The 25,469-nt window shown below is 50.0% G+C and overlaps 1 protein-coding gene across 14 annotated transcripts in view; it reads right to left on the reverse strand.

Moving 5' to 3' along the window:
• LOC144122196 (polyamine-transporting ATPase 13A3-like) overlaps positions 1–25,469 on the reverse strand; it is a 738,347-nt gene that overhangs the window by 454,217 nt on the left and 258,661 nt on the right. For all 14 annotated transcript variants that reach the window (XR_013312846.1, XR_013312843.1, XR_013312839.1 and 11 more), the window contains exon 14: positions 24,824–24,885. Coding sequence is in view for 6 of the 14 variants with exons in the window: in XM_077655777.1 (XP_077511903.1) it covers positions 24,824–24,885 (62 nt within the window). In the remaining 8 variants the exon portion in view is untranslated. The remainder of the gene's footprint in view (positions 1–24,823; positions 24,886–25,469) is intronic.

A 25,469-nucleotide genomic window follows, 5' to 3' on the forward strand; every position in this document is an offset into this window, starting at 1 on the left:
AGAACTGAATGGAGGGGCAGTTTCCGTGAAGGAAGCTTGAAGAAGAAACGTTGCTCAGGAAGTATGGGCCAGCGATGCTTGCGGCTAACTGCAAAATGAAGCACGCATGTTTTCAAGAACCGTTTGCCACACCGCTGCCAGACCCACTGGAGAGCATTGGCCGGTGCGTCGCTTTTATGTCCCGTCGGGTCCGTGTCGATGAAGTTCCAGTGTTGTGCCACGCGCAGTTGAGACAGGCGAGATCGACAGGATACGAGGCTGTGGATGCATTGCCATCTATGCGATGACAGCAAGAACTGAATGGAGGGGCAGTTTCCGCGAAGGAAGCTTGAAGAAGAAACGTTGCTCAGGAAGTATGGGCCAGCGATGCTTGCGGCTATCTGCAAAATGAAGCACGCATGTTTCCAAGAACCGTTTACCACGCCGCTGCCAGACCCACTAAAGAGCATTGGCCGGTGCATCGCTTTTATGTCCCGTCGGGTCCGTGTCGATGAAGTTCCGGTGTTGTGCCACGCGCAGTTGAGACAGGCGAGATCGACAGGATATCAGGCTGTGGATTGTTACGTTTCGCCTACGACGCGCGGTATAGCCGGCGCGGATGCAACGGACGCCGGGGCTTCGTTCAAAGTGGCGGTCATTTTGGGCCCGTTCAGTGCTGCCGTAACGCCTCCCGCCAAGCGCGTCCAGGCAGGTTTCAATGCCACGTGTCGTCGTGTGTGCGTGTGTGCGTGTCTGTGCATGTTGGTGCCCACGCTTGTCAAAGCGCGGCAGCCGGGGAGAGGAGCTCCCCAACTGGGAGGCGAGGAGGTCTGACCGGCGCCGGCCCGGCGGACGCGTCCCTTCACGTCTCAACATGTCCGTGCGTCGCCGTCTAGTGCGACTCATCCCGAGCCGTTCCTTCTTGCCCTCGACTCCGAAGGTATAAAAGGCAGCTGCCCCGGACGCCAAAGAGAGACTTCGATTTCTTCCTTCGAGTAACGTGGTCGCCCTGACCGGCTGCTCTTTTGCGATGCCAGAATAAACAAGTTGTTCTGTTGCCAGTCGACTCATCCTTTGCCGGGACCTTCGGATGTTTCCAGCTGTGCCCCAGGCCGCCAGGCCAACGCTACCCTTGGGGCTTGCAACCCATTTGAAACAACTGGTTGCCAGCGGTGGGATCGCGACAACGGAGGCCAGCAGCGAAGATATGCGGTCAACTGTATGCTGAGCAGCACAACGGCCATCCGGGAGCAGTGAAACGAGCCCTGTGTGATGACTGGTTGCCTGCAGCGGAACGACTGCGTTGAATTCTTGGCTGCGAGGTTTGGTGAGTGCGGGACTTTCTTCTTCTGAGTTTTGCCAGGCTTTTGTTAGTGTCAGAAACAGAGCTGGTAATTGTGTTGTCGTTGCTGCCGGGTTGGTTTGCGGCAATACAATAGTAGGCAGTAGAGAAAGCAGCATTCGGAGCAGCCATGGATTTGAAGTCGTTGCACAAACCGAAATTGCTGGAGCTTGCAAGAGAGTTGGGTCTGGATGTCTCAGACAAACTCAGAAAACCAGAACTGCTAAGGGCTATTCTTGAGTTGGAGGCTGAGGATGACGAGCTGTCGGAATGCCTTGAGACCATTGAGGAGAGGGAGCAAAAAGAGGAGCGCGAACGTAAAGAGCAAAACGAGGAGCGCGAACGTAAAGAGCAAAAAGAGAAAGACGAGCGCGAACGTAAAGAACAAAAAGATAAAGACGAGCGCGACCGTCAACACGCTTTGGAAATGAAGCATCTCGAGGTAGAGATGGAACGCGCTCGTAATGGAAATCAGGCACACGGTGCAGGAGAACGGGTATCGTTCAAAATGACTGACCTGACGCGGCCGTTTAAGCTTTGAGAGGACATTGGTTTGTTCCTGGTTAACTTTGAGCGAACGTGCGAGAAGCAGGGGTTCTCTCGGGAAACGTGGCCACAGCGCTTGCTCACTTTGTTACCCGGCGAGGCGGCCGACGTAGTCGCTCGCTTGAAGAGAGAGGAGGCAGAGGATTTCGACCAAGTGAAATCGAGTCTGCTAAAAAAGTACAGGCTGTCAGCGGAGGCGTTCCGTCAGAAGTTTCGGGAAAATGAAAAAGGCAGAAGTGAGTCATATACAGAGTTTGCCTACAGGCTTATGTCAAACATGCAGGAGTGGCTCAAAGAAGAGAAAGCGTTTGGTGACCACGAGAAAATTCTGCAGTGTTTCGGGCTGGAACAGTTTTATAGTCGGTTACCTGAGAACGTGCGGTACTGGGTCTTGGATAGGCCAGACGTTAGTACAGTGGCTAAAGCCGCCGAGCTAGCCGAGGAGTTTGTGACGCGTCGGGCTCGCGGAGCTAAGGACGGTCAAAAGGGTGAATTTGGTTCCAAGTCTGAGAGGCCGAAGTTCACACCCATGAGAGCAAGGGGGGACACACGTAGTGCGGATGCGAGTGAAAGCAGTCCGACCGAACGTAAGGAGACGGCGGCAGCCGAAGCCGAACGCAGAAAGCGGTTTGAGAGGAGGCAAGCGCGCGTGTGTTATACGTGCCAGAAGCCGGGTCACTTTTCGGCGCAGTGTCCAGAAACAAAAAGAGAAGTCGTGTGTTTGTCATTATGTAGCACTGACGAGAACATGAAGCTTCTCGAGCCTTACATGCGAGACTTCCTCGTGAACGGGAAAGAGTGCCGAGTGCTTCGTGATTCCGCAGCTACAATGGATGTAGTTCACCCCTCTTACGTAGAACCCGATATGTTCACGGGCGAGTGCGCATGGATCAAGCAAGTCGTGGAAGCTCATAGCGTGTGTCTGCCCGTAGCAAAAGTGCTTATTGAAGGACCTTTCGGAGCAATTGAGACGGAGGCCGCAGTGTCATCTATGCTGCCCGCCCAGTACCCGTACCTATTTTCGAACAGGTCCGATCACCTCCTGCGCGAGAAGGGGCTTTTGTTTGGTGAGGCTAGCGTTCAGGCCTTAACCAGATCGAGAGTTGGGGAGCTCGCTGCAAAGGCGGTAGTTGCGGGGCCGACGTTGTCGAACAATGAGAAAGGGTCGGAGGCGCAGCACGCTGATATTCAGAGCACGTCCGAACTGAATAAAATTGAGCCTGTAGCGTTGAAGGCGTCAGGTACTGGAGAGGAAACGCCCGACACGGGAAAGTTAGAAGAGCTATCTGCAGATTTGCTCATCGCGCCTACGTCCGATGGACTTAATAAGTTGCTAAAAGTCAGCCGGTCGGCTTTGATAGCCGAGCAAAAAAAGGATGGCAGCCTAGAAAACATGCGCTGCAATGTCAAGGAAGGTATCGCCAAGAAAAATGTTCGTTTTGTGGAAAGAAGTGGGGTCTTGTACCGGAAGTATCTAGACAGCAGGGGAGTCGAGTTCGATCAGCTGATCGTGTCTCAGTGCTACCGTCAGGATCTGTTGCGCTTGTCGCATGGCGGTTCGTGGTCCGGACACCTAGGAGTTAAGAAGACTAAGGACCGTCTCTTGCAAGAGTACTATTGGCCAGGGTGTTTTCGTGACGTAGAACACTTTGTGAGGACATGTGACACCTGTCAGCGGGTTGGCAAACCAGGGGACAAATCGAGGGCGCCGTTGAAGTTGGTACCTATCATTACGGAGCCTTTTAGACGGCTCGTTATGGATACAGTGGGACCTCTGCCGGTAACAGCCACGGGGTACAGACACATTTTGACTGTGATCTGCCCAGCGACAAAGTTCCCTGAAGCAGTGCGGCTTAAAGAACTCAGCCCAGTTGAGATAGTCAATGCACTACTGTCCATATTTGCGCGAGTTGGTTTTCCTGCGGAAATCCAGTCAGATCAGGGCACAGTGTTTACTAGCGCTTTGACGACAGCCTTTCTCGAAAGGTGTGGGGTAAAGCTGTTACACAGCTCAGTGTACCACCCACAGTCGAATTCCGTTGACAAGCTCCACTCCGTCATGAAGCGCGTGTTGAGAGCATTGTGTTTTGAGCAACAGAGTGATTGGGAGCTGTGTCTGCCTGGGGTGATGTTTGCATTAAGGACCGCGCCACATGCGGCTACGGGGTTTTCGCCAGCTGAGCTGGTGTACGGTCGCTCGCTGCGGTCTCCGCTTCGCATGCTTCGAGACTCGTGGGAAGGCAGGGGCCACGACCCAGTCGTGGTCGAGTACGTGCTTAGTCTCCTCGAACGCTTAAGAAGGGCACAGGAGTTGTCAGGTGAAGCAATGGCAAAGGCCCAGCAGAGGGCCAAGGTTTATTATGATCGGACAGCCAGGGCCCGTCGTTTTGAGGTGGGCGATGAGGTAATGATATTGCGCACATCGCTAAAAAACAAACTCGACGTGCAGTGGGAGGGCCCAGCACGGATTGTTCAAAAACTGTCGGACGTTAACTACGTGGTGAGTCTGCCAGGAAAGCGGAAAGCACAGCAAGTTTACCACTGTAATCTGCTCAAACCCTATAGACAACGGGAAGCAGTGGTGTGTATGATGGTAAACGTTCCCGAAGAGCTTCCGGTCGAGCTTCCGGGACTAGGCTCAGTGACGAACAGGGAAGACACTGATCAGGTCATTAGTGACTTAATCATTAAAGCACCACTCTCGGCTGAGCAGAAAACCGAACTACACCAACTCTTACAAGAGTTTCAAGGTCAGTTCTCTGAGGGGCCTGGTAGGACTTCTGTCCTTACTCATGATATAGAACTTACCTCCCCAGAGCCAGTACGATCCAAGGCGTACCGGATGTCACCCCGCCAGCGCGATATTATGGAGGCTGAGGTAAAGAAAATGCTACAGCTCGGTGTTATTGAGGCCGGTGAGAGTGATTATACCTCCCCTTTGATTTTAGTTGAGGTACCGGGCAAGGAACCTCGTCCTTGCGTCGACTACCGCGTCGACTACCGTCGACTATCACTAAGGATCAAATTTATCCGATCCCCAACATCGAGGAGCGCCTTGAGAAAGTTAGTAGCGCTCAGTTTATTTCCACCCTAGATCTTGTCAGGGGTTATTGGCAGGTTCCACTTACAGAAGAGGCTAGTAGGTATGCGGCGTTCATTTCACCAATGGGAACATTCCGTCCTAAAGTTTTGAGTTTTGGTTTGAAGAACGCGCCATACTGCTTTTCAAGCCTCATGGACAAAGTGTTGCGGGGACAGGAAGAATTCGCTTTACCGTATTTAGACGACGTAGCGATATTCTCCGCATCCTGGTCTGAGCATATGGCACACTTGCGGGTAGTGCTAACCCGCCTGCGCGAAGCGGGCTTGACAGTCAAGGCTCCCAAGTGCCAATTAGCACAGGCCGAGGTTGTCTACCTCGGTCACGTGATTGGACAGGGTCGTCGCCGCCCCTCTGAAATAAAGGTGGCCGCTGTGCGAGACTTCCCGCAACCGCGCACGAAGACCGATATTCGGTCGTTCTTAGGTGTCGCCGGCTACTATCAGAGGTACATCCCCAGGTACTCCGATATCGCGGCTCCCCTGACGGATGCTCTAAGAAAAACAGAGCCCCAAACAGTCGTCTGGAGCGAGACAAAGGAAAGAGCTTTTAGCGCCCTAAAGAGCGCCCTAACAAGTCAGCCTGTGCTACGATCGCCAGACTACACAAAAGGGTTCGTTGTTCAGTGCGATGCTAGTGAGCGAGGCATGGGCGTTGTACTGTGCCAAAGGGACAATGGAGAAGTGGAACACCCCGTCCTGTATGCTAGTCGTAAGCTGACCAGTCGTGAGCAGGCGTACAGCGCCACCGAGAAAGAGTGTGCGTGTCTCGTGTGGGCCGTTCAGAAATTGTCATGCTACCTAGCTGGTTCGAGGTTTATCATTGAGACGGATCACTGGCCTCTCCAATGGCTGCAGACCATCTCTCCCAAAAATGGCCGCCTCCTGCGCTGGAGCCTCGCTTTGCAACAATATTCCTTTGAGGTGCGTTACAAAAAGGGTAGTCTCAACGGTAACGCCGATGGCTTAAGTAGAAGCCCCTAACGTAGGAATCCGCCTCAAAGTTGTTTGTTACTGATGTTTTCTTCCGGAGGCAGGATTTTTAACATATTGCTTTTGTTAGTGTTTCAAAGTGATGATGTGCTTTCTAGTGCAATTTTCCAATTTGTGGACGCGTTCTGAGTGCTGCTTGACTACTGTAAGGAACTAGGCAGTAGTATTAAAGGGGAAAGAGCCTGGCAGAGCTTAGTGAGGGTTGTCTCGTGCTTGCTGACTGAGCGGTTGCGTTTCGGCGTAGTTCTAACGCTTGCTGGGAACGAGCACAAAAATGGCAACTCTCCCAAAGTCACCTTGCAGTGTCCTGTGTGATCCTGAACCTGAGAACGAGGCCTTCTCTGTGCGCTGCGCTCAAGCAACGTCGAGGGACGACCGGTTTCGATTACGAGCATCATCGAGCGACATCCCTCCGGACAGCGGATGCAGTCCCCTGACCATCCGGATCTCCTTCTCCCGGCGGGGCGGTCTGTTACGTTTCGCCTACGACGCGCGGTATAGCCGGCGCGGATGCAACGGACGCCGGGGCTTCGTTCAAAGTGGCGGTCATTTTGGGCCCGTTCAGTGCTGCCGTAACGCCTCCCGCCAAGCGCGTCCAGGCAGGTTTCAATGCCACGTGTCGTCGTGTGTGCGTGTGTGTGTGTGTGTGTGCATGTTGGTGCCCACGCTTGTCAAAGCGCGGCAGCCGGGTAGAGGAGCTCCCCAACTGGGAGGGGAGGAGGTCTGACCGGCGCCGGCCCGGCGGACGCGTCACTTCACGTCTCAACATGTCCGTGCGTCGCCGTCTAGTGCGACTCATCCCGAGCCGTTCCTTCTTGCCCTCGACTCCGAGGGTATAAAAGGCAGCTGCCCCGGACGCCAAAGAGAGACTTCGATTTCTTCCTTCGAGTAACGTGGTCGCCCTGACCGGCTGCTCTTTTGCGATGCCAGAATAAACAAGTTGTTCTGTTGCCAGTCGACTCATCCTTTGCCGGGACCTTCGGATGTTTCCAGCTGTGCCCCAGGCCGCCAGGCCAACGCTACCCTTGGGGCTTGCAAGCCATTTGCAACAGGATGCATTGCCATCTATGCGATGACAGCAAGAACTGAATGGAGGGGCAGTTTCCGCGAAGGAAGCTTGAAGAAGAAACGTTGCTCAGGAAGTATGGGCCAGCGATGCTTGCGGCTATCTGCAAAATGAAGCACGCATGTTTCCAAGAACCGTTTACCACGCCGCTGCCAGACCCACTGAAGAGCATTGGCCGGTGCGTCGCTTTTATGTCCCGTCGGGTCCGTGTCGATGAAGTTCCGGTGTTGTGCCACGCGCAGTTGAGACAGGCGAGATCGACAGGATATGAGGCTGTGGATGCATTGCCATCTATGCGATGACAGCAAGAACTGAATGGAGGGGAAGTTTCCGCGAAGGAAGCTTGAAGAAGAAACGTTGCTCAGGAAGTATGGGCCAGCGATGCTTGCGGCTATCTGCAAAATGAAGCACGCATGTTTCCAAGAACCATTTACCACGCCGCTGCCAGACCCACTCAAGAGCATTGGCCGGTGCGTCGCTTTTATGTCCCGTCGGGTCCGTGTCGATGACGTTCCGGTGTTGTGCCACGCGCAGTTGAGACAGGCGGGATCGACAGGATATGAGGCTGTGGATGCATTGCCATCTATGGGATGACAGCAAGAACTGAATGGAGGGGTAGTTTTCGCGAAGGAAGCTTGAAGAAAAAACATTGCTCAGGAAGTATGGGCCAGCGATGCTTGCGGCTATCTGCAAAATGAAGCACACGTTTCCAAGAACCGTTTGCCATGCCGCTGCCAGACCCACAATAGATTTAATAAATTCTTTTGATTCTATACATCACAAAATTTTGCTCATAAATATAGAAAGGCATGGCATACGTGGATTGTCTTGGGAGCGAATGCGTAGTTACTTGAGTGCTAGAACCCAATTTGTGAAAATCCAAGATGTGTCCTCCGATAAAATGCAGCTTCAGAAAGGTGTTCCGCGAGGTTCGAAGCTAGGTCTTTTGCTTTTCTTGTTATACGCCAATGATACTGCAAACATACAAGGCGCTCAAGAAGTAATTATGTATGCCGACGACACCAAAGTATTTTTTGCTTCTCATGACATTAATCGCCTATAGTCTAGCGAAAATAGCTACTTAAATTTGTTATAGGAGTGGTTAGAAGAAAACACGCTGGAGCAAATACAGATGGGGCTACATATATCTTATTTAAGCCAATTAAGAAAACTGTCGAAAACGAATTCGATATCATCTACAATGGCTCTGCGATTAAACGAGTAAATGAACAGAAGTTTCTTGGCGTCTGGTTTCACGAAGAACTCTTTTGGAATAAGCACATTTTTTATCTATGTAGCGAGCTCTCTAGGAATATAGGTATGATATACAGAATAGCACATCTGATTCCTCTGTGGATAAAAAACAGCTGCGCAACGCCCTTGTTTTCGCGGAACTTTGTAACCGGTCATTGGTATGGGGCACAACAAGCAATACAATTACAGTTAGCTATTAATCTTGCCAAAACGCGTTCTGCTCATGCTTTCAAATTATGAAGGGCCTTATGCAAATCTTAGAACAGGTCCGCTTTTTCGAGAATATTCCATGTTACGCGCTGACGAGGTTTACTAAATGATATTTTTTCATGTCATACACAAAGAAAAATAAAACCACAGCAGGATTATAGAAATGATGGTGGATATAACTTCAGACACGCCAAACGACTCACGCCTAAAGAAAGAACGAATAATGGAAAAGAGCACTGCTTTCCAATGAGAAGATATAATTATTCAATTCGCAGAAATTGTTAACTACTGCTCTAAGCAGTTGTTCAAAAAACAGGTTAAACAATATTACTGAATGAAATTATATGTTTCCATGATTACAATCATATTTTTAAAAATTTTATGTATATTTTTAATCTCGATGAAAATCTGTAATTTATTTGGTGCGATCGCTCTCGTAGGACTAGACATTCCGCATTCTTGTGAAGTTTGTTTCTTAGTGCTTGATCTCCTTTGTTTCAGTACGCCTACCGACTGACAATTATTGTTTGTTTTTCTTTTAGCACATGCATGCTAACTGATTTGCATATACTAAGAGCACACCTTTCCAATTTTAGCGGTTTCCTTTCATTCTGTATAAAATTTCTGCTCTGTATAGATAATTATTCATTATGTAAGAGTGATACCACAGTGCTTTTTGGTACATTTGGTAGTTTAACTTTGATTGTAGTCATTCTGTAGCTTTCTGTGTTTGCTGCCGATTCGGTACACGAGGTGACTGGGACCTCCGTCAGGCACTCAAATGCCTTTAGTCCCAGCCTCTCCTCGTACCTCAATGGAAAAGAAAATAAATCCTAAAATCCTGAAGATGAGGAGAACGATATGGATGCGTCCAATGCCCGGCAAGCGGACCCAACTAGTTTTAGTCGCCCGTCTTGGTCTCAATAATCCCCTTGTCGTAACAATATTTATCTTTGCCCATTATCTGGAGCGTAGGGAAGCCTCGAAGTGCAGTGTGTTTGTGGTGAGAGAGAAGTAACTCGTTAGCATCCACCAAAGCTCTGCCAAAGGCTACAGATGAAGGCTATGCAGATTTTGAAGAAAGTTAGCAGTTTAAAACAGTTTTCCTGGTGTGGGGCTGGAATCGAGGAACAGCGCCTGACCAAGGCAGTAGCTCTAAGAATTAATTAGATGATAATTTTTAATGATTATTCATTGTTTATTTTATGATACCTTGTTGATTGACGATTTGAAAACTAAAGAACAGCTGTATCTTTCCGGTACACACCTGTGGGGCACAAACGTGTCGGCTAACAGGATTCAACTTCAATTTACGAGAACGCACCGAGGTACGGAAACTAAAATGATAGGTGGAACGTTAAGAGCATAGCGATTATCACCCTAACTACACCAAAAGCGGGGAAAAGGCCTCTCCCTTAGCCATCCAATCAACCCTCCCTCCAATCAACCCGCCCACCTTCTCGCCACAGCCTTGCCATTATCATCCGCCAATTTTCAACTCTGACGTCCTGTTCTTCCAAGGCTGGGCAAAGCAGTAATGGACACAGAGCAGAGCATTGTAGTTTGTGCAAAAGCTGCAGTAGCTTCTTTAATGGTTGCTGTTTTTTTTTATTTGGTCTAGAATCAGCGGAACCCAGACATTGTCAGGCGAGGGGCATTCTGAGGTATGACCCTGGTTGCATCGGTGCTCCATCAGTAGTTTTACTCGGTAGAAAAGTGAAATTCTTATATGGGGAACTTATATGGCAGAGTTGCATTATGTTTTCAGCACGTGTGTCATCGAAGGTTTCCTATTTGTAATGTACTTGGTTAAAAGCACATGTCAAACAAAAAACCTTCAATGCCACACAAGCGGGCGGCCTTGTTGAGACGTACAATGCCCCACACCTCAACTTCCTGCTGCACAGGGCTGATCGAAATCTCTAGCGAAAACTGTTCAATGAGGGCTCCCCTGGCAGAGAACTTGTGCACTATGTTAAGAAAAGAGTAAAAACAGACAGCAGGCATCACTTATCAGAAGGAACACCAGCGCCAGTGCTTGACACTGAGGGACAGCTCACTCGGCCACGGGAGATCTTCATAAACAAAGTTATTGCCAACGCAGCGTACACCTCCTACATACATAACAAGCGGCCTCCTGCCTATGCACAACAAATGCACCCACTTCCAAGAACATTGTAGAGAAGACCTACAGCATCTAATACGGGCTTGACCATCTTTCTCGCGAGGTAGGCACAAAATTAATCCCATACCACATGACGACATGACCACCTTAGCAGACCAAATGCGATCAGGCTCCGCAGCACAACATGCCATTGGGCCATACGGTAATGAGAGCGGCCTCTACCGAGTAGTGTGAGAGGTCGGCTTACGACACGTAGCTTTGAGGGCTATAAGAATTACCGACTAGAAGTTGCCTCTGTACCTACACAGCTTTCGCTCCAAATTCCTGAACAGCAGCCGAACGAAACACATTACAGCAATTTTTTTTCCCTCTAAGTATTGTGTCAGTGACGAAATGAGAAAGATGGAGTCAGGAACTGAGTTAAAAGTTGCGAGGAAGTGGTGATTTCGAACAAAGTGGCCGTAATAAGTGCAGCAGTAAGGAAGAAAAATTCAGGGGGGGGGGGGTGCACTTAGTTCAATTAAAGTGCAGTGAGGCGAAATCCTTTAGCGCGGTGTTGCTGCTTTCTGTGGTGGAGATGCTGATTAAAGACTACAAAGAGCGTTTAGGCGGAATCCCTCCAGATCGGCGTTGAGGAGGCGTCTGCAAGATTGCCTGGAGAGCGCTCCTGGCTGGCTGGCTGGCTGGCTGGCTGGCTGGCTGGCTGGCTGGCTGGCTGGCTGGCTGGCTGGCTGGATGGACGGATGGACGGATGGATGGACGGACGGACGGACGGACGGACGGGCGGACGGATGAATGGATGGAAGGATGGATGGATGGATGGATGGATGGATGGATGGATGGATGGATGGATGGATGGATGGATGGATGGATGGATGGATGGATGGATGGATGTATGTATGTATGTATGTATGTATGTATGTATGTATGTATGTATGTATGTATGTATGTATGTATGTATGTATGGATGGATGGATGGATGGATGGATGGATGGATGGATGGATGGATGGATGGATGGATGGATGGACGGACGGACGGACGGACGGACGGACGGATAAGGCTGAACCCTTTATATCGGGCGGCGGTTCAAGCCACCTAGCCATGACGTGAAATTTTACTCTTGCCTTGATTTTACCCACCAATCAAATAACCTTCGCTTGGTTACTTCAACCTGCTTAAAATCTACTTTCCTTTCACTGCCTTTAAACACCAATGCCTTGGATAAATCATCCCCGCTTCCTCTCGAACGATAGTGGCGGCACGCATTGACGTCACACGCTTATTCACGGCTTTATCTTTTTCTCTGCGATGCCACCCGACGTATTGATCACGGCTTCGGGCAACTGCTCCCAAATTGGAGGATGCTTAAGCTTCGTCTTTAATATTGGGACGCGATAGCGTGTTGCAGCGTTGTCAAGGAGTCCACGGAACGTCATCGGCCGTTTGGGGCAACGCCTTTCCCGTTGGACAATTTAAGAAAATGAAATGATGACGGCTGTCGCACATATCTCAGTGGAAACCTGAACTGCGTTTGATTGGCAGCTATAATGTGACAGATTTTGCGGATGAACGGAGGGACAACGATTAGCCATTAAAGGCTTTCGCCTTGAGATTGCCATACTGGTTACAGAGTGTGCGCACAAAAAATTAGTTTCTGGTATGATTTGTCAAAAACGGGCGCGAGTAAAACTGAAGGACGAGGGCATCGGAAGAAGCAAAGAACTGAAAGTAAAAAAATCTGCATTGTCTCCTTCAAACAGAAGAATGCGTGAAAGGACGAACTGCCCCTTTCAAAGGCATCTGAAGGAGCAGTGATAAAAGACGGTAAGTTCATACCTAAGAACACCATTAATTAGCCAGTTTATGACGAAGCTACGAAATGGGAACAGCAATGAAGGTCCGGAATTATATTGCGCACACGTAAACTGCGGAACTTTTTACATAGATCGGTTAAGGCTTCTCCCTCAATAAATCACTGCGTTACAGTAGGCAAGTACAAGCTTAGTGCTCCAACATTCGTTTGCACTCTTCTTGTTTCTCTTTTGACAATACATCACAATTATCATGGGGATGAAAAATCTATAACTAACATTCAATACAACTATCTATTTTTCAGACCTTCCTGGAATGTTTTCAAGCCTAAAAGCTACTCTTGGCAACTTGAGTTGGCCATTGAAACCTTCACTTAGCTTTACAAAGAGACAGCTTGTCAAGCTCATCAGAGCTTTTTCTTCTGTGCCCTCGGCTTTTGTTGAGGCGACTGATTGATTGATTGTTTGATTTATTTATTGATTGATTTATTGATCCAATATTCAGATCAAAAAAGAAAAACTGAAAAAATTTGATTCTTACTTCACCATGGTTTAAATTTCAGTTCATCAATTTTATTGAATACAGTAAACTAGAAGGCAGACGTGGTACAAAGCACAACATAACTTAAAAGCAGCAATCAAATTTATACGAGAGTTCTTAATAAAGTACGAGATTTCATAAATTAACACAGCATGAGAAGCAAAAGCTTATTTTAACAAAACACAGTAAAATAAATATTTGGCCCTGAATTTAATATCTCATAGTCTAAAATGACAGGAAGTTGGATGAATCTGACAAAATGTCTTAAAAACTTACAAAATACTGTCGTAGCTGTTTCATGTGATATTTCGCCGCGTTGCTTGGTAAAAATTTCTGGGACAGTACCATGTAATTTGTGTACCTTGCAATTAGTGCGGAAATGAGATATGTACCATGGGTTTGTGCTGCATGTACATGCATCAGTGGCAGTAGCTCTCAGACACCCGGTAGATGCTAAAAAATGTTTTAGGGATCCAGAAAGTGAATGTAAAAGATCGTAAATTGCTATGCTTGGTCTACTCAGCCCATATTTTGTAAATCAGACTCGTGTCAACGCAAAATAGTGAATGTTTGTGATTATTCGAATAACTTCCTGCTTGAAAACTTAATCTATGGACATCGCCTGAGTCGCTTTGGGACGTTAAGCACCGAAAAAGTTTAAAGAAGCCATTTTGTTTAGTTCACGCAGTGCATACTAAGCTGCAACAATTTATATATGATGAAAGCCATGCGTAGTAAAGTTACGCCTTGCTTCCCGGCGGCAAAAAGGAACTGCATCGTGGCAATGCTCCAATGACAACGGGTGGGTTGTAACATACCTGAGGCATATGCAGGTCCCAAGTAAGGTGCGAGGTAAGCGTTATGCCTGGTATTTTGTGATATTCAATGGTATCAATATGTTTTCCTTCAAATGTAATAACATTTTGTTGCTTAAGATGCTTTTTTCAAGATCTATAAATGATTGTCCTTAATAATTTTTCCATTGATGATGATTTTATTTGCTAGCAAAGAGCGCAGGTATATTTTCAACATATATTAGTTTTGTGGCTAAGGTTATGCTTTATGGTTTATAAGGTTCAACTCCCAAAAGCGGCTCAAGCTATGAGGGACGCCGTAGTGAAGGGCTCAGGATAATTTCGACCACCTGGGTTTCTTTAACGTGCACTGACATCGCACAGTACGCGGGCCTCTAGCAATTCGCCTTCATCGAAATGCGACCGCCGAGGCCGGCACCAAGCCCGCGTCTTTCGGGTCAGGAGCCTAGCACCATAAACACTGAGACACCGTGAAGGCCTTGGTGCTAAGGCGTTACATATATCCTGTCCCAAGAGGAATATAATGCTATCGTCAGCTGCTTTTGAATATTGTCAATATCGTTGATGTAAACGTTGAATAACACAGGAGCGATAATAGTTTTTCTATGGAAACCTCTTGAAACAAGAAGCACAAGGGGTCGATGGCCGCCCAGGTGCACAGATTGAAAGCGATTTCGTAAATTTGAGTTTAGCAGTTGTATCGGGTACTCTGCGAATTCCCGACAGAGCAAGCTTTTTCGTCAAAGCATAAAGATTTTATCGATGAAACGCATTTGAGAAGAGTATGAAAGTCACAGTATGAGACCTTTTTATCAATATTGTCACGTAGTGGTGACGGCAGTCGAAGCAGCGATCAAGACGGACGAAAGGGTCTTCTAAAAGAAAGCTGTTTATTGGGCTGACTTGCACCCAAAATGGACTGAATCACTCGGCGGCGGCGAAGCGACAAGCGTGCACGGCGGTCGTCGAACAGAATGCAGGCCGCTGTCGGCCGTTCTCAATTTAAAGCAGATAGCGAACTTTCGAGATAAAGCGTGCAAAGTTACTAGAACATTCCGGAACAACGTAGAATCAGCTCTGCCTGGCTGCGATCAATCGAGATAAATCTAGTCGTGCCTTGCGTCGCAAACAAAGCGATAATGTGGTGTGGCGGCAGATTTGAAGAACGAATAAACACTGCAAATATTCGCGGCAATATTAATACCTTTTCCTTCAAAGCTAATAGCGCCCCTTTAGTGGACCGTGCTTTACGAAAGCCGAGCGTTGCTTCGCAGAGTATATTAGGCCTCGTTAAAAATGTGTTAGCTGACGAAAACAATTGTTTGAAGACACTTTGAAAAAAAAATGAGAATAGATATTGGCCTGTAGTTCCACAGGAGAGGAGGAATACCTTTTTTCCCCGCCAGTTTTATCTCAATGAAAGTTCAAGTATCCGGGACTCTAGAGATCAGTGCAAATGAGGGGGAGAGGGGGGTGGAAATATGTTTTAGGAGGTGCTTCATTGGTTTAATTTGCATGCCAATAATGTCGAAGGCCAGACTCTCATTGAAAGTCGTGATTTTAGTAGTGATTTCACGTGCGTCAGTAGGTGCAAAAAACTGCACATGCGATGTGTTTGTATCACGAGAAAAGACAAAACAATGGCAGTTCCAGAAAGTGTGCATTGGAAACGTTCGCCTGTTTCTGAGCAGCGATGAAATTTTCGGGAGCCAAGTGCTTCCTTTCGAGCCACGGTGGTCGCCTTCCTATCGGCGGCACGGGAGGGTGCACTACGCCTCCACCACTTATTCATTCATTATAATCTGCTGAGAGGGTGTTGCATAACCGGAAGGGGGGGGACATCAGAGAAAAAATAAAGCAGAAGAAAATTGCAGTAAGTACGGAGGACGTAGCTGTATACACCACAGTGAAAAGCACATCAAACACTGAAAAATTCAAAAACAGATAGCAGCTAAATTTCATCTTCATCCGAGAACACTGCTTTGGAAGAGTCAAGACTGCAACTCTAGGTAACGTTTCAGACTGGCCTCAAATTTATCGTGACCGTTGGCAGATGCAATGCTGCCAGGGAGCTGACTCATTTGACGGATGGCGAGGAGAAGAGGGGAGTGACAAAAGCGATTAGTTCGAGCAAAGGTAAGTTGGTCATTCAGTTGGTGATCGATGCGCTGTTACGTCTCGCCTACGACGCGCGGTATAGCCGGCGCGGATGCAACGGACGCCGCGGCTTTGTTCAAAGCGGCGGTCATTTGGACCCGTTCATCGCTGCCGCAACGCCTCCCGCCAAGCGCGTCCAGGCAGGTTTCAGTGCCACGTGTCGTCGTGCGTGCGTGTGTGTGTGTGTGCATGTTGGTGCCCACGCTTGTCAAAGCGCGGCAGCCGGGGAGAGGAGCTCCCCAACTGGGAGGCGAGGAGGTCTGACCGGCGCCGGCCTGGCGGACGCGCACGTCACGCCTGAACATGTTCAAGCGTCGCCGTATCGGATGACTCTTCCCAAGCCGTTCCCTCTTGCCCTCGACTCCGAGGGTATAAAACGCCGCTGCCCCGGACGCCGAGCATTCTGCCGACAGGCAACCAGGGTCCGTGGCGCCATCCGGAGTCTCCTGGCTGGGGGAAACGGTATCACCCCACAAATGGGGCTCCGGTTCTTCCAGGCCATGGCAGGGGCCCAGTTCCTGTACGCCCTCCCTCTGGTCCAGATGACCATACAACAGCAGCTGGCCATCGAGCGATCTCAGAGGGCTGCAGTCCGTCTCTGTCTGGGACTTCCCCGTGGCTCCCATATCTCGGCCACACTTGCAGAGGCTGGCGTGTGGCCCATGATGCTGCAGGCCCAGCGGACTGCGCTCCGCCATGCCGAGCGTCTCCACCTCGCCCCGGACGGGCGTCCCCTCCTGGAGCGCCTCCTCGGCCACCCTCATTCTCGAACGGGGAAGGTTGCCCAGGAGTTCGAACAGCTGGTGGGTGGGCAGCCGGAGCACCTTCCTTCCCCTCCACGACCGGACCTGGGCCATCAGTTCCGGGTGCTCATGCCACCACGGGGCACCAGGCCGAAGCGCCTCACCCCTGCAGTTGGCCTCCGGCAGGAAGCAGCAGCGACCCTGGAGGAGGACTTGGCCGGCTGCACACAGCTCTACACGGACGGGTCGGTCCTCATGGGTGCTTGCCCGTCTGCCGCAGCTGCTTGCACCGCTCCTTCGTTGGGAGAAAGCCGGCAGGCCAGGCTTCCGTTCGTGGCCAGCTCGACCACAGCAGAGCTGGCGGCCCTCCACCTGGCTGCCGACATCCTGGAGTCCCACCCCGCGCTGCAGACTGTGGCCATTCTGAGCGACTCCAGGGTGGCCCTTCAGCTTCTGCAAGAGCCACGGAGCCGGCTGCCCATCGTGCGCAAGCTGGCAGCCAGACTGGACAGAATCTGTTCCCATGGCTGCTCTATCTGCCTGGCCTGGATCCCCAGCCCCGTTGGAGTCCCAGGGAATGAGGAGGCAGATGCCCTGGCCAAGGCTGCGCATGGACACCCTACCCCCTGCTCTACTGCTGTGGTGCCCCTGGATGTGGCCAGAGGCATCGCGGAGCGGCAGCTCCTAATGGAGCACCCCGACCCCAGGGTTGCCCAAGGGAAACCCCCACAACGCCTGCCAGACAAGGGGATCACAAGACGTCAGAGGTCCCTCCTGCTCCGGCTCCGCATCGGATGCTCCTGGACCGGGGCTAGGCTTCACCGCAAGGGTTTGGCCCTCACGGCGGACTGCTCCCGCTGTGGCCATTCGGAGGAGACCATCGACCACCTCCTCCTCGATTGCCCTGCCTTGGCCACCCACCAGGCAAAGCTGGCTGCCTGCTACAGGGACCTGAGCCTTCCATCAAACTCGGCCAGTGCCCTCCTCTTCCCCACCGGCCACAACGCTTCCAAGGCATTCCGGTCTCTCCTCGCCTTCCTGGAGGAGACGGGTCTGGACGGCTATTGCTAGCCCAAGGCAGCTGACTGACTGTTGACGACGTCTCCCGCATCTGTATACTCCCCCCTTTTTTCCCTTTTTCCTTCTTCCTCTGAAACCCTACCTATCCTTCTCTCTATCTGCACGCCGGCAGTGGTGGTGGTGCTTTAACACCAGTCACAGGCCCGTGCATTTTCCTTTCCTCTTCCCCTTTCATCCACTTACTACTACGCCGAGAGAGAGGAGAGCGGAGCGCGCGCGCCCCTGCGCGCGCGTTCTTCCTTCTTCTTCTGAAACCCTACCTATCCTTCTCTCTATCTGCACGCCGGCAGTGGTTGTGGTGTTTTAACACCAGTCACAGGCCCGTGCATTTTCCTTTCCTCTTCCCCTTTCATCCACTTACTACTACTACTACGAGAGAGACTTCGATTCCTTCCTTCGAGTAACGTGGTCGCCCTGACCGGCTGCTCTTTTTGCGATGCCAAATTAAACAAGTTGTTCTGTTGCCAGTCGACTCATCCTTTGCCGGGACCTTCGGATGTTTCCAGCTTTGCCCCAGGCCGCCAGGCCAACGCTACCCTTGGGGCTTGCAACCCATTTGCAACAACTGGTGGCAGCGGTGGGATCGAGACAACGGAGGCCAGCAGCGAAGATATGCGGTCAACTGCATGCTGAGCAGCACAACGACCATCCGGGAGCAGTGCAACGAGCCCTGTGTGATGACTGGTTGCCTGCAGCGGAACGACTGCGCTGAATTCTTGGCTGCGAGGTTTGGTGAGTGCGGGACTTTCTTCTTCTGAGTTTTGCCATTCTTTTGTTAGTGTCAGAAACAGAGCTGGTAATTGTGTTGTCGTTGCTGCCGGGTTAGTTTGCGGCAAGACAATAGTAGGCAGTAGAGAAAGCAGCATTCGGAGCAGCCATGGATTTGAAGTCGTTGCGCAAACCGAAATTGCTGGAGCTTGCAAGAGAGTTGGGTCTGAATGTCTCAGACAAACTCAGAAAACCAGAACTGCTAAGGGCTATTCTTGAGTTGGAGGCTGAGGATGACGAGCTGTCGGAATGCCTTGAGACCATTGAGGAGAGGGAGCAAAAAGAGAAAGACGAGCGCGAACGTAAAGAACAAAAAGAGAAAGAGAAAGAAGAGCGCGACCGTCAACACGCTTTGGAAATGAAGCGTCTCGAGGTAGAGATGGAACGCGCTCGTAATGGAAGTCAGGCACACGGTGCAGGAGAACGGGTATCGTCAAAATGACTGACCTGATGCGGCCGTTTAAGCTTGGAGAGGACATTGGTTTGTTCCTGGTTAACTTTGAGCGAACGTGCGAGAAGCAGGGGTTCTCTCGGGAAACGTGGCCACAGCGCTTGCTCACTTTGTTACCCGCCGAGGCGGCCGACGTAGTCGCTCGCTTGAAGAGAGAGGAGGCAGAGGATTTCGACCAAGTGAAATCGAGTCTGCTAAAAAAGTACAGGCTGTCAGCGGAGGCGTTCCGTCGGAAGTTTCGGGAAAATGAAAAAGGCAGAAATGAGTCATATACAGAGTTTGCCTACAGGCTTATGTCAAACATGCAGGAGTGGCTCAAAGAAGAGAAAGCGTTTGGTGACCACGAGAAAATTCTGCAGTGTTTCGGGCTGGAACAGTTTTATAGTCGGTTACCTGAGAACGTGCGGTACTGGGTCTTGGATAGGCCAGACGTTAGTACAGTGGCTAAAGCCGCCGAGCTAGCCGAGGAGTTTGTGACGCGTCGGGCTCGCGGAGCTAAGGACGGTCAAAAGGGTGAATTTGGCTCCAAGTCTGAGAGGCCGAAGTTCACACCCATGAGAGCAAGGGGGGACACGCGTAGTGCGGATGCGAGTGAAAGCAATCCGACCGAACGTAAGGAGACGGCGGCAGCCGAAGCCGAACGCAGAAAGCGGTTCGAGGCGAGGCAAGCGCGCGTGTGTTATACGTGCCAGAAGCCGGGTCACTTTTCGGCGCAGTGTCCAGAAACAAAAAGAGAAGTCGTGTGTTTGTCATTATGTAGCACTGACGAGAACATGAAGCTTCTCGAGCCTTACATACGAGACTTCCTCGTGAATGGGAAAGAGTGCCGAGTGCTTCGTGATTCCGCAGCTACAATGGATGTAGTTCACCCCTCTTACGTAGAACCCGATATGTTCACGGGCGAGTGCGCATGGATCAAGCAAGCCTTGGAAGCTCATAGCGTGTGTCTGCCCGTAGCAAAAGTGCTTATTGAAGGACCTTTCGGAGCACTTGAGACGGAGGCCGTAGTGTCATCTAGGCTGCCCCCCCAGTACCCGTACCTATTTTCGAACAGGTCCGATCACCTCCTGCGCGAGAAGGGGCTTTTGTTTGGTGAGGCTAGCGTTCAGGCCTTAACCAGATCGAGAGTTCGGGAGCTCGCTGCAAAGGCGGTAGTTGCGGGGCCGACGTTGTCGAACAATGAGAAAGGGTCGGAGGCGCAGCAAGCTGATATTCAGAGCACGTCCGAACTGAATAAAATTGAGCCTGTAGCGTTGAAGGCACCAGGCACTGAAGAGGAAATGCCCGACACGGGAAAGTTAGAAGAGCTTCCGGTCGAGCTTCCGGGACTAAGCTCAGTGACGAACAGGGAAGACACTGATCAGGTCATTAGTGACTTAATTATTAAAGCACCGCTGTCGCCTGAGCAGAAAACCGAACTACACCAACTCTTACAAGAGTTTCAAGGTCAGTTCTCTGAGAGGCCTGGTAGGACTTCTGTCCTTACTCATGATATAGAACTTACCTCGCCAGAGCCAGTACGATCCAAGGCGTACCGGGTGTCACCCCGCCAGCGCGATATTATGGAGGCTGAGGTAAAGAAAATGCTACAGCTCGGTGTTATTGAGGCGGGTGAGAGTGATTATACCTCCCCTTTGATTTTAGTTGAGGTACCGGGCAAGGAACCTCGTCCTTGCGTCGACTACCGCAGGCTTAATTCCATTACTAAGGATCAAATTTATCCGATCCCTAACATCGAGGAGCGCCTTGAGAAAGTTTGTAGCGCTCAGTTTATTTCCACCCTAGATCTTGTCAGGGGTTATTGGCAGGTTCCACTTACAGAAGAGGCTAGTAGGTATGCGGCGTTCATTTCACCAATGGGAACATTCCGTCCTAAAGTTTTGAGTTTTGGTTTGAAGAACGCGCCATACTGCTTTTCAAGCCTCATGGACAAAGTGTTGCGGGGACAGGAAGAATTCGCTTTACCGTATTTAGACGACGTAGCGATATTCTCCGCCTCCTGGTCTGAGCATATGGCACACTTGCGGGCAGTGCTAACCCGCCTGCGCGAAGCGGGCTTGACAGTCAAGGCTCCCAAGTGCCAATTAGCACAGGCCGAGGTTGTCTACCTCGGTCACGTGATCGGACAGGGTCGTCGCCGCCCCTCTGAAATAAAGGTGGCCGCTGTGCGAGACTTCCCGCAACCGCGCACGAAGACCGATATTCGGTCGTTCTTAGGTGTCGCCGGCTACTATCAGAGGTACATCCCCAGGTACTCCGATATCGCGGCTCCCCTGTCGGATGCTCTTAGAAAAACAGAGCCCCAAACAGCCGTCTGGAGCGAGACAAAGGAAAGAGCTTTTAGCGCCCTTAAGAGCGCCCTAACAAGCCAGCCTGTGCTACGATCGCCAGACTACACAAAAGGGTTCGTTGTTCAGTGCGATGCTAGTGAGCGAGGCATGGGCGTTGTACTGTGCCAAAGGGACAATGGAGAAGTGGAACACCCCGTCCTGTATGCTAGTCGTAAGCTGACCTGTCGTGAGCAGGCGTACAGCGCCACTGAGAAAGAGTGTGCGTGTCTCGTGTGGGCCGTTCAGAAATTGTCATGCTACCTAGCCGGCTCGAGGTTTATCATTGAGACGGATCACTGCCCTCTCCAATGGCTGCAGACCATCTCTCCCAAAAATGGCCGCCTCCTGCGCTGGAGCCTCGCTTTGCAACAATATTCCTTTGAGGTGCGTTACAAAAAGGGGAGTCTCAACGGTAACGCCGATGGCTTAAGTCGAAGCCCCTAACGTAGGAATCCGCCTCAAAGTTGTTGGTTACTGATGTTTTCTTCCTGAGGCAGGATTTTTAACATATTGCTTTTGTTTAGTGCTTCAAAGTGATTATGTGCTTTCTAGTGCAATTTTCCAATTTGTGGACGCGTTCTGAGTGCTGCTTGACTACTGTAAGGAACTAGGCAGTAGTATAAAAGGGGAAAGAGCCTGGCAGAGCTTAGTGAGGGTTGTCTCGTGCTTGCTGACTGAGCGGTTGCGTTTCGGCGTAGTTCTAACGCTTGCTGGGAACGAGCACAAAAATGGCAACTCTCCCGAAGTGACTTTGCAGTGTCCTATGTGATCCTGAACCCGAGAACGAGGCCTTCTCTGTGCGCTGCGCTCAAGCAACGTCGAGGGACGACCGGTTTCGATTACGAGCATCATCGAGCGACATCCCTCTGGACAGCGGATGCAGTCCCCTGACCATCGGGATCTCCTTCTCCCGGCGGGGCGGTCTGTTACGTCTCGCCTACGACGCGCGGTATAGCCGGCGCGGATGCAACGGACGCCGCGGCTTTGTTCAAAGCGGCGGTCATTTGGACCCGTTCATCGCTGCCGCAACGCCTCCCGCCAAGCGCGTCCAGGCAGGTTTCAGTGCCACGTGTCGTCGTGCGTGCGTGTGTGTGTGTTCATGTTGGTGCCCACGCTTGTCAAAGCGCGGCAGCCGGGGAGAGGAGCTCCCCAACTGGGAGGCGAGGAGGTCTGACCGGCGCCGGCCTGGCGGACGCGCACGTCACGCCTGAACATGTTCAAGCGTCGCCGTATCGGATGACTCTTGCCCTCGACTCCGAGGGTATAAAACGCCGCTGCCCCGGACGCCGAGAGAGACTTCGATTCCTTCCTTCGAGTAACGTGGTCGCCCTGACCGGCTGCTCTTTTTGCGATGCCAAATTAAACAAGTTGTTCGGTTGCCAGTCGACTCATCCTTTGCCGGGACCTTCGGATGTTTCCAGCTTTGCCCCAGGCCGCCAGGCCAACGCTACCCTTGGGGCTTGCAACCCATTTGCAACAGCGCGTAAAAACGTGACGGGCCGGCGTGATGTGGCACATAGCAAAGACTGACTGTGATATAATTTGTGGAAAGAGCACATATTGGAAAACATTCCCCGTCTTTCGATCAAAGGTATAAGTTCAGATCTTTTGCTACTTGTTTCGCACTCGACGTTCGCGAGTAATTCTTGAATATAAACCAGGCGGGTTTATTTCGCAAAGACTACTGTTTGGTTGCTAAATATGTTTGACGCAGTTTCCAAATCAACTAGGCGCATTCCACTTGCGAGTGCAGTAATGAATTGTACGTCAAAACTTTGTGTCTGCATTTGCTAAACCAAGGTTGTGTTGGAGAAAGGCAAATGTTTTCGGTGCCTTGTTAATAATCGCATCTATATGAAAGTGCCACGAAAGGCCGGATGCTAATTGAACCCCTAAATACTTCATGGTGGGTACTGATTCTATCGATAGATTGTTAAGATTGTAATCGAATGGTACGGGCTAGAAATTGTAGTAAATATGATTACTGTTAGTTTTGACACGTTAATTTCTGTCTGCCATTGTGTGCACTAGTTGTCGATCGTGTTAAGGTCTCGGTGTAAATGATTTGTGTCGGAAGGATCTCCTATCTGTATATCACGCAGCCATCTGCTAATAATCTGACTGCAGAATCCAGGCTATTGCTCAAGTCATTAATAAAGACAAAAAATAAAATAGCTCCGTGTATAGACCCCTGCGGTGCTCCAAATTTAACGTGGCACAGGGACGATGTATGACCGTTTACAAAGACTGATTGGCGGCGACTGGTCTAGAAACTTCTGATCTAAAGGATAACCTTCGAATTTATGCTAAAATTGTCAAATTTTTGATTAAACGTAGGTGAGGAACTTTGCCGAATGCTTTCGCGAAATCTAGAAATACGGCATCTATTTTAGAAATAGGATCAATAGCGCTATGAAGATCAGTAACTAACTCGAACTGTTGATTCTCGCAAGATGAACCGTTTAGGAAACCTTGCTGGTTTGCAAAAAAAAAGGCTTGCTTCACCCGATAACTCATTATAGGGAATGAAAATATATGTTCTAGAATGTTTGAAGGTAGTTTTGGTTAACGAGATGGGTCGGTAGTTTGACAGATTAAAGGATCGCCAGGTTTTAAAATCGGCAGGACGCCAGGTATTTTCCTGTCATTTGGGACACTGCCCTTATCAATCGACTACTGAAATATACTAGCATCTTGTATAGGCCATTTTATAGGGTTTATATTTTCAGTCGTTCAGGCACTATTCCATCGAGGCCGGCTACTAAGTTAGCGAGGAGATGACCGACGGTGGACGCGCTTTGCATTGATGAATGCAGCCTTGGGAATCGCAGGTCAAATGGTAAAGGACTGTCATCAGTGAAAACTCACGAGAAAATTGATTAAATTCTGCTGCGGCCTCAGTTGTTATAAGGAGATTTCCTTCTTGAGTCATTGGTGCTAACGACTTTGTGTTGTAATTTTGAGTAACTTGATAATTAAATTGTGAATAACAGCAGTTACATTAGACGAAGAATTTGGGTGCAAATCCCACTCAGTAACAGATAGTCGGTCTTTTATAACAACTCCAGGCGGTGCGCTGCCGCCGGCAATGATAGCGCTTGTGCTGTGTGCGATATGCACGGGCGGATGATCCTGGCGAACGCGTGGCAGCCACGAATGGTCGATACTTAGCTGATCCTCTTAGGCAGTCGCGGTCACTAGTGCTGTCAACTAAACAATGAAAAACTGCAGTTTGATTAGACCAAGACATGAGTATAGATGAAGCGCACAAAAACACAGCACACAGGAAAAGAAAAAATACGAGACAGGCGCCTGTCTCGTGTCTTCCTTTCCTGTGCGCTGTGTTTTTATGCGCTTCATCTACTCAAGCTATGAACCCGCTTGCATCAAGCATGTGTTCTACTGATCAGACCAAGAATTCGGCCGAAAATCTTCTAGGACCTTAACTCATCTGTTGTGCGACACACACTATTACATCGCGACGCAGCCGAAAAAAAAAGAATCAAACTTGCATCTTATTCTCTGCAGGCAGGATACACCAAAGGTCAAGTCCATCGTCAGTCAGTGTTCCAGTCTGCACAGGAAGAGAATAATGAATTTTTGATGACACCGACAATGGCGCAAATGTAGAGGGACGGTGGCGAAGATGTTCACTGAAGCGGAAAGTACCAAGCAGCAGTTCCACATATGCGCTTAGCTACGCCTAACTGGTCAATTAATAATATATAAGATGAAAATTACACGTGCGCTTCTAGACTGAAAAGAACGAATTTAACGCACGCAGTCCTACTGTCGACTGCTGAACATCGTCGACAGTGGGACCACTGTTCATCAGTTCAATGGCGTATTGGCGCCAGTGCCGAGAGATCACAATACTACTGCGATTAGAAAACGCTGCCGCCAAAACACGAATATGTGTGGCGCATCTGGTTCTTATGACAATTAGTACAGGGTTGCGCCTGTGTGCGGTAAAATGTAACCTATCTTAGCGCAACACATAATGTAAAGTAAGCGCAATCCAGGATTAAGAAAATAAACACAGGACAAGTGATTTGTCCACGCGCTACCGAACAGTGCTCCCACTGCTAATCTTGGTGCCACACATTACCAAGAGCTTCATTCCGTATATTTTATCTGGAAGGAGGCGTTGATAACCAT

The sequence above is a fragment of the Amblyomma americanum genome, chromosome 2 (genome assembly GCF_052857255.1).
Source record: "Amblyomma americanum isolate KBUSLIRL-KWMA chromosome 2, ASM5285725v1, whole genome shotgun sequence".
In the NCBI taxonomy this organism is placed as follows: Eukaryota; Metazoa; Arthropoda; class Arachnida; order Ixodida; family Ixodidae; genus Amblyomma; species Amblyomma americanum.